General features: G+C 34.4%; 2 protein-coding genes across 2 annotated transcripts in view; one reads left to right on the top strand and one right to left on the bottom strand.

Moving 5' to 3' along the window:
- Window positions 1-3,079, top strand: part of LOC113233903 — a 17,655-nt gene extending 14,576 nt beyond the window's left edge. The window contains exons 4-7 of the mRNA XM_026469131.1: window positions 104-243; window positions 700-782; window positions 1,342-1,374; window positions 2,472-3,079. Of these exons, the coding sequence (XP_026324916.1) occupies window positions 104-243; window positions 700-782; window positions 1,342-1,374; window positions 2,472-2,754 (539 nt within the window). The 3' untranslated portion in view covers window positions 2,755-3,079. The remainder of the gene's footprint in view (window positions 1-103; window positions 244-699; window positions 783-1,341; window positions 1,375-2,471) is intronic.
- Window positions 3,080-5,161: 2,082 nt separating this feature from the next.
- Window positions 5,162-9,644, bottom strand: part of LOC113233934 — a 4,819-nt gene continuing 336 nt past the window's right edge. The window contains exons 2-4 of the mRNA XM_026469170.1: window positions 8,234-8,316; window positions 6,762-6,794; window positions 5,162-5,486 (exon numbers count right to left, since the gene is read on the bottom strand). Of these exons, the coding sequence (XP_026324955.1) occupies window positions 5,162-5,486; window positions 6,762-6,794; window positions 8,234-8,316 (441 nt within the window). The remainder of the gene's footprint in view (window positions 5,487-6,761; window positions 6,795-8,233; window positions 8,317-9,644) is intronic.

The raw sequence follows: 9,644 nt of genomic DNA, 5'->3' as shown, positions 1-9,644 counted from the left end.
GTTAAGTTGGAAACGAAATTAATATCAATGAATGGCGTAACACAGTTAGTGGGAAATATGTTGGGAACAAATTTTGGAGGAACTTACATAATAATTGTTACAGAAATATCGTCTATAGATTTGAATTCCTTAAAAGGAATCTTGGACGAGCTTGTCTACAACGGCACTCAAATTGCGAATTCTGTTGCGACTAAAAGTGCATTTACAGAATTGAGAAGAGTACTTTGTGATGTCTCAATTGAGGTAATGAACCCATTACTAGGCTTATTTTTCTGCGATCTCTAGACAAATATGGCTAACAACGAGCTAAGAACAAGTTTTGTTATCTATTTCTACGATAGATAGGTTCATCCTTGATATTCTTGGCACTGTACAGAATAAAACATTTATTTAGATATAATTGATGATAATTGATAAGTCATTTATCTGGCTTGTTTGCAAGGAAGAAAAAAATACTAAAGATGTGATAAGTGTATAGAAATAGACGTGTAAAATACAATAAAATTGGAACGTCACCTAAGACTCAATGTACAAATTATGCTACTCTAAGATACACATAATTATGTGGAACTATATTATTAATCTATACTTTGTCGCTGTCCAAATCAGAATCAATAACTTCTTCTTGTTCCTGAACGAAGAGGTAAATATTTGGTACTCAGGGTTGTTTTTTTTTCATCCATGTTATTTCTTTTTTAGGGTCTTTTAATACAGGCAGGCATAGCCGGTCCATGTGCCGGCCTTTTTCTCACTTTAATGTTACTTGCAACTTGTCATGTGAGGTACGTAAGATGAAAGATGAAATTATACCTATAGGTAATATCTTTTTAAAATGTCTCAAACTAGTGGTGTCCTGATACTCTTTGAGTACCTGAACACGGAATTCCCTCCATGGCAACCAGAACATCTAAATTAATTCTACCGGAAATTGTACCTCTTCCTTCAGCGCCCACCGTGCAAACCGTTGTGATCGTCTAAAATAATCTCGATTACGGATTAAGTATTAAATGAATGAAAATAAGGAGTGAAGAAACGTAACCCCCGCATGCACGCACGCACGCATACACACACTGTGACTGTACGTTGCATGTAATAGTTTGGCATGGTAACCGTTCGGCCACAGAGGCAGTTGAAATGTGGTTAATAGTTAGTGTATTTTTTATCCAAATTTTAATTTCTTTCACAATCTATCGATAACATTGACGACAACAACTACATGAATATTTAAGATTCACGAAAACTGGCAACCCTGCAAATGTCATCTTACTGCAACCCTGCAAATGTCATTTTACTCCGTCTTCAAAAAAGACAGATTATAAATAATTTCGATTTTTATTCCAGAATATGGCAGAAAGCGTTATTGTGCATATTTTTGTAAGTATCCGTAATGTCACTAATTTTACATCTTGCCAACCCATTATACGTTAAATTTTTCCCTCACTTGAATATTTTCCTTATTACTAACATTATTTAGTACTATTTTAAATAGGTAGTGTGAAATATTGTCTGTTAACTGAAAATATTAACATATATGTGGAATCATTTTCAAAAAGTTCATTATAATTTTACAATACATAAAATACTTCATTACAGTTTGTTTACATAAAGTTAAGTATCTAAGTTTTTGTAGTATAAACATTCACAAATATACGTAAGTGTAAATTGGTAACCAATTTTTGTCGAGTATTACTTCGGAATAAATATTTTCATTTTGAAAATAGACCTATCAATTTTTTTTCGAAAATGGAGTCTTTGAATGATGCCTAGCGGCTGGAAAAAATTTGGACGATGACTAAAAAATCATCCTGTATATTTATACTACAAGCGTTCATGTCTATAACTACCTTACCTATGTTAAATTGCGTTTTCAAAATAAGGCACAACAATTCTAATTTGCTCCTTTTTACCTTACTGCAGATTGTGTCAACGTCTGTTTCTTTTATTTTATTTGAAGATTAATTTTTGTCGGGATGATTCTTAGTTGTGGTTGATGAATGCTCGGTTATCTAAACATTATTAGCTGTTTTTAACCGACTTCAAAAAAAGGAGGAGGTTCCAATTCATCTGTATGTTTTTTTTTTGTATTTTTGTTACGCGATAACTCCGCCATTTGTGAACCGATATTGATGATTTTTTTTTTGTTGGAAAGAGGGTTACATTTAAATTTGAAGAAAATATTCCACATCTAAGGGTGGTAAACTAGGGGATGAATGACTTTTGAGGTCGGTTTTAACCTGAGATTAGGTTAGGTTATCTCAATTAGTATATACATCTCGATTATAAAATGAATATTTATTGTACTTGCACTTGTCCGATCTACATGAAGTATGTTATGTAAATCAGATAACTTTACAATAATATTGTAAACTTGATTTGACGATGCAACCAGTTCATATACAGCCAACTCCGCAACTCCTTTCGACAAGACTTTCTTGAGATAATTTACTTGAGTTTTTGTTTATTTTTTATAGAACGGAAGGAGAAAAGTGTTTTAGTAAAAGCTATAATTGCCAGCACAAACCTTGTAAAATGTTATTGCATTTGAGAAATATCACAGGTAAAGGTTCAGAAGTGACTATTTCACTTTCGGATGTTAAATATGATAAGAAAGAAAAAACTCGAGTTGGAATAGCAACGACAACACCGACGGCAACAACACCAACGGCAATAGCAACAACGACAGCAACTGTGACAACAACATCTGAAGAAGATTCGGCTTCAGATATAACTAGCCCAGCCAGTAGTAGTAAGTAGCGACAGTCGTTCAACGATAAAATAAACGTCCACGACACAGTCACGACAGATCTTCGTGATATAGGAACAGGCTAGACGCGACATAATGGGAACGCGCCCTAAGGGTGCTAGTGAAATTACAAGCACATGGGACTTGTCACCTAATGTTTCAGGGTGACCGGAGCAGTGGCAATCAATACTTTGTTATAAATGCAAATATGGAATTACTTACTTAAATTACTACATGAATTGCTCATTGACATATATAAGAAATTCGTTGTCTATGAAACCCGATCTGCAGCTAAGTTAGTAAAGCAATGGGAACCGAATCCCGTGGTCGCAGGTTCAAGTCGTGTCAGGTCGAAGGGTTTTTTCTTTGTGTTCGATCTTTGTATTTAATAATTATTATAACTACGTTGTAAGAATTGTTATTTTTTTATGACAAACAAATATTGTAAATTTGTTTTAAATTGTATAGTAATTCTTTTTTTGTAATTTGTTTTAAAGCAAATAAAGTGAAACTGTATTAAAAAATATAGTGGTCTGTTGGGAAAGTATTTAATATTTTTTCAGTCGAATCTAATCGCGCGATTGGTTGCGGTAAATCTTACGGAAATTGGGCAAGTGAAACTGATATCATATTCAAAGTATACACATTGAAGGTTATCAGTTTCCACTACCAACAGACCGCGCGATCAGAGTATACATTCCCGAACAGTTGGGAGTTCCCTACCTGACTTATTATACTTACGATACAGAGAACCCTAGTTTAAGTTCAGATAAAGGTGTCGTTGCCCTACATATTATTATCATTATTACAATATTGATATAGTGCGATGATTGACAGAACTAAAAATAACAAGTGCGCCGGCACTGAGTATCCATATAAAGAATTTGCAAATGCAGTGCTCCAAGTTTTAATGGTAGTAGTAAAACAATTGTAAAAAGCGTCGTGGGTTTTGGAAAGAAATAAATAGAATGTTACGCGAATAAATATAGGGCCTCTTAGTTCTCACAGGAGCGCTATCAAATCTGGGAAACTTTTATTAATACAATAAAAATTTGAATCATTGTCATCTAAATTTATTGTTTTATTTTGATTTACAAAACAAAGTTCTTATTGAAAAACCCTTTATTAACGTGAGTACCAAAGTTTTGTAAAGATGTATCTAAATTGTTTTATCCAGAACAACAAGTTATAGAGATAAGAAAATTACGTTTACAGTATGCTGAAGAATAATTATGGAGGTATTCTGGACCTAGTGCACTTAAACATGCCGCCCTGCAGCATGCCCCGGTCCGACAGATAAAAAAAAAATCTTAGTCTTACTGACTGGAATTTTTGCAAAGCAGATTTTACGGGACTGTACCGCGATATTTCCAACTTAGAATGGGAAACCGTAAACGTACTCGGTAAACATAAAGGTGATGCTTTTTATGACGTTTTTAAACGAGGGAAACAAAATTGACATCACATATTTTAATTTTATAAACACAAAAAAAATCACAAGCCCAACGTATGTTTTACAAAAGATTAAATCATTTTTAATATGCACGTTGGACTATAACTAATTCCATAAAGTAATTGAAGATTATCGGATCTAAGTAACGTATATTTTTCTCTTCAAATCCAAAACCAACGTTTCGGGCTTTTGCACGTCTCATGGTCCCGGATGGTTGAGTTGGTACTACTAATTAATGTTTTATTTTTAATTTCCTTTTAATAAATAAATTCTTCTAGCATACCAAAAAATAATTGAATATCAATTCAATAAAAATTTAAATACAATGAATAGCGACATCTCTAGCCTGGGTTGGTAGCTGTAAAGGTATCTAACCGGGTGACGAAACACTTAAGATTTCTCATAGATGGCGCTACGAAATACAAAGACACGATAACAAACACACAGAAAAATTCGTGAGTTCAGCGGACCTCACGAATTTTTTTCACGAACCAGAGGGTTCGTTCCGTTGCTTAGTTAGCATAACGTCTGCCACGAGAGTGTTCGATCTTTGTATTAATAATTATAACAAACTAGTGGAGTAATTTCACAGAAAAAAGTGAATATCAATTCAATAAATTTAAAAAAATCATACTGCTGTTAAAATAAAATATTATCCAAATCTTAGAAATATTCTTTGGTAAATAAATAATGTTAGCCATAACTGGTTGATGTTATTACCATCTTGTCAGCCGTGACCATGGTATTTCTTAAGAGTCCGGAATCTTTCTTTATTTGGTCTTGTTTCTTGATATTTCAAAAAACAAAATTATTCCCAATAAATAAAGACGTTAAGTTAATGTTCACGTGGAGCCCATTCGCGCTTGTCCATTTTCTTTAAAGATTTCATGAATTTTTGTTTATTCATTCTTTTTTTAGTATCTTAGTAATAATTTTCTAAACATATAGGAAGTTCAAGTCTAGTTTTATGTAATTATTAATGGTTTCTTTTTTGCAAAATTTGGATTGATATTGTAAAGTCTTTTCATATACTTTCTTCTTGATGTGCGTTTCGCTTTTAGTAATTTAAAAAGCAAGCAGCAGGCTCTAATTTTGTTTCTTTTCATTAAATGCTTAAGCGTTGCTATTGTCAAGTTTTTATACTGTTCAGCATTCTTGCTTAGCTCGTCAGCATCTGATTCTACTTCTGTTGCGGTATCCATAGCAAGGAAAGATTTATCGAATAGTTTACATGAACGTCGTTTACATATGCTATCCATTGCCGGATCTTCACAATTTTTTAAATCATGTCTGAGAAAAATAAAAGAAAAAATAAGTTAAAGGTTTTAACTATACAATATTTTTACTTTTAAATTTTCACATTGCATTGTACTAACATTTCGAAACGGGAATAAATGCAATTAATAAGTGTAACCTTACAACGCACAACAACTTACAACTTAAACTTAACTTAAACTTAAACTAGGTAGGTGTGAAAAATACCTACTCGTATGTAAACGCGTTTGTTCCCGTATTCAATGTTTTGTTTAAGTTTTGTAAGAATGGACAAGTTAAAAATTATGTAATTCAAAGATTATAGACAATCTACTACGACACTACTACTACTACGACATCTGTATAGTTTAAACTGTCCTTGATGATTCTGTTTGTAATAGGTCATAATGTAAACATCGATATTTGTTTACTGTTTAACTAATTAAGTTAATTTCGCGTTAGTCTATTTGAGAAACGCTCGCACTCAACAATTCTTTATGGGGTTGATGGGGCTTTATAATCCACAGGTCGACGGTTCCAGTCCCAGTGGTGGTGTGTACCTATGGCATTAATTTCTAAGTGGCCGTTCGGCCGCCGATGCGGCCATTCGGTCGTGTTGAATGAATTATTTTGAAAAAAGGGTATAGTGAAATTGAGAATATACACTGATTACTATACGGTGTGAAAATATGATTCCTTAAAATTTTCACGATAGAAAAAAAAACACAAACTTACCTCGAAATTTTACAAGAAAACCGGTGTATTCAATAGGTACTTTACATATATACTAATGATATTTTTTATATCAACTGATCTAAATAGAACATGACGTGTACTATATGATAATATTTTTTTAAATGACACTAATTTAGTACGTAAAAAAAAATTCTGAAATAAAGCCATTGTTCCTGCAGCTCGAGCCAAGCAAAATCAACCATAAAATAAATAAACCACAAAGTTTTAATTCAAGCTGAGATAGTATCGACTCTTAATACAATAACTTTTATCGCATAAATGTGGTGACTCCCTAAAACGTCGATAACGACTAGTGTTATTACGGTTATTATAATGTCGCACTTGACAATTAACATAGTATTGTCTCAGAAATTGCGTTATATTATATTTTACCTCAAAATTGCGTTATATTAATAATTTATCTGCAAAATTTCGCTATAATGACGTGTCATTCATATACGTGACAGTAAGTGACAGACCAACACTGTCGCTTTGAAACTAAATAGTAATATTAATATAACTTAAACCCGTTTTGAGATAATACTATGTTAGTTGTCATGTGCGATGTGTACTTACAAGTGTATGCATAATAATGCTTTTTGCCATGCTCTGTAAAGGAAAACGAGAAAATATTGAGGGTAGGGAGAGAAAATATCACAAGCTAGAAACATGATTTATAGAATTTTATTTCTCCGAAAACCTTTAGATTTTTATTGAATAGTTTTTGTTTCATTTGTCGGAAAACACGTTACGGTTTTTTTTATTATTACCCCATTTAATATTTCACTTTTTTATTTTGACATATTAACAAGTTATTCTTTTTCCGATTTTTATTTCCCCAACAAACCGTTTGATCAATATATCTAATTGAATATTTTTATTTTGTAAAAAAATATCCATGATACATTTTTGTTATATTATTTCTTATTATATATATTAAAATTATTAGAACGTGTCGTACAATACAACTCGTCAAATTAAAGCACTAAACACCCTTATAACTTTTGAACGCCGGACCGACTAAATCTAGTTTTTTAAGACTAGAACCGACTAAATAGCGAGTTTTTTTCTGGCTAGTCAAATTTAAAAAACTCGATCATGCGCTGGGATAAGCCATGCCCATCTCTGTATTTGGTGTAATATGGAGGTAAAGCCGCGGACAGGCATAGAGCAATAGCACTTTTGAAATGTGAGTTGGCTGGCGTCCTGTTAAGAATACCGCAGACAGCCCATCAGATCAATATCTCTGCTGCTGTGCTAGGGAACTTAAGTTAGAGAATGCACGCAGTCTGTCTTCAACCTGAATGCAGCGTGTGATACGCTACTTTGGTAACGTTGTACGTAGAGATGCTGATAATCTGCAGCGACTGATGGTAACATGGAAGGTGGAGGAAAGGAGACCTAGAGACAGGAATCCCAAACGTTGGTTCGATCAAATCTCCGAACAATTGGAACTATCTACTACGCCGTACTCAAGGAAACAGATGATTAGTAAGATGAAATGAAGTCATGGTCCTCAGTAGTGAGAAAACGATTGAGAAGAAGGAACTGATGTAGATTTAGAGGATTTAGCAAATTTGGCCCAGATACAAATGGAGCACGTCTTCGTTTAGGAAATAAACAGTCTTTGAAACGTCTGATGAGATGGATTAAGTGGCAATGTAACAATGGTTGTCATCGACACGTATATGAAAAACATGCGTAATAAATAAGACAGTATTGAAATTCTGATGATGAAGGTGGTAGAAGCCATAACAGTTGCAGTGCCACTAAGAGCTTTTAACCGCAAAGATCTGAGAGCACTGCCACTGCACCCGTCACTTGGGACATAAAGTTGACAAGTCCCATGTGTTTATAGTTTCATCAGCACTCTTATCCTTCAAAACAAGAACTCACTTATGCTCATACTAGGGCTTGGCGACAGAAATTAATATAGTGGCAGCGCTTCTCTGGACGAAATCTTCACAAGCAGCTCAAACTCGCATAATATCAAACTCTTTTATAATACTTTCAAGAAATTTTAAGGATAATTGAAAATTTGATCTTACCTTAAGCGACACAGTGCAACTAACATTATAGTGAGACAAAATCCACAGACGGGACCCGTTAATAAAGCTTCCATTAGAAAACCCTGAAAAATTAAGCGCAGTTAAAGGCGTAAATAATCGAATAATTACGAGTATACCACTCGTTTGCAAAAAACATGCATTTTCAACGATATATTTCTTTTTTCCTTGTCTGAAATGATTACAATTCGACAAAAGTTTTATTCATTTAAATATACTCTGGCTTGATAGTTAAGTGTCATCATTTATAAATACATTCATCTCAAATTCAAATTTAAGACATCAAAATCGTTCTTATTACAAGAAATTACTCTTCACTGCTTAAAACGGTGGGAATTGTTGAAATTTTATATGAACGTTACACCACTTTTAGATAAATAGCTGTAACGTCCGCTGTCGACAACGACGAATTAGATAAGAATAATATGTAAATGGGCTGATCTGGCCAATCAGCCCGTTTGCACGGACTTGATCCGGTTCTCAGAAGGCTAGTGCCTTGGGTGAGCTGCCCCGGGTGCACGTACAGCACCCTCCTATTTTCCAGATACTGCGGTGCCACTTTGCCAGAAAACTCGGCATTTCTCTACGTGATCGAATCAGAAATGAGGAGATCTATAGAAGAACGGAAGTCATCGACATAGCTCGAAGGATTAGCAAGTTGAAGTGGCAGTGGGCAGGGCACATAGCTCGTAGAACTAACGACCTTTGGGGCAGAAAGGTTCTTGAATGAAGATCACGAACCGGAAGGCGTTCAGTGCAATGGCCCCCTACTAGATGGACGGATAACCTGGTATAGGCGGCGGATAACCGATGGATGCACGTCGCGTCCGATCGGCTGGTCTGGAAATCTTTGGGGGACGCCTAGATTCAGCAGTGGACGTCTTCCGGCTGATATGATGATGATGATGACTTTGCCAGATATGTTACTGCGCCCGTCAGCCTTAAGTTGACAAGTCCCATGTACCTGTAGTTTCACCAGCATCCCTATCTTTCACTGCTTGACGGCAGAAATAGGTAAGGTGGCAGTACTTCCCTGGACGAACTCTTTCACAAGGAGCTCGTCTGCTACCGAAAGTTTGATATTACATTTTTTAAATTTTAAAAAATTTAGCGACAAGCCTCCCTAATGCAGCGGGTGCGCGCCAGCACCAACAGCCTCCTTACTACAGTAGCAAATAGAGTTGATGGTCCATACAATGAACGTCTCAACTCGTTGCATGTAGTGCCCTCTAAGTGGGCTGTAAAATAAAAGTAAATGTAAATGTGTAAGTAAATGAATGTAAATTACTAACATAGTTTATAAGTCTGTTACTAATTATATATGGACTCAGGTCCGAAATAAATGCTTATTATTATTATTATTATTATTATTATTATTATTATTATTATTATT

This window comes from Hyposmocoma kahamanoa, unplaced genomic scaffold, assembly GCF_003589595.1.
Source record: "Hyposmocoma kahamanoa isolate Upper Pololo Valley unplaced genomic scaffold, ASM358959v1 80, whole genome shotgun sequence".
In the NCBI taxonomy this organism is placed as follows: Eukaryota; Metazoa; Arthropoda; class Insecta; order Lepidoptera; family Cosmopterigidae; genus Hyposmocoma; species Hyposmocoma kahamanoa.
This window is presented reverse-complemented; position numbering and strand designations above follow the sequence as displayed.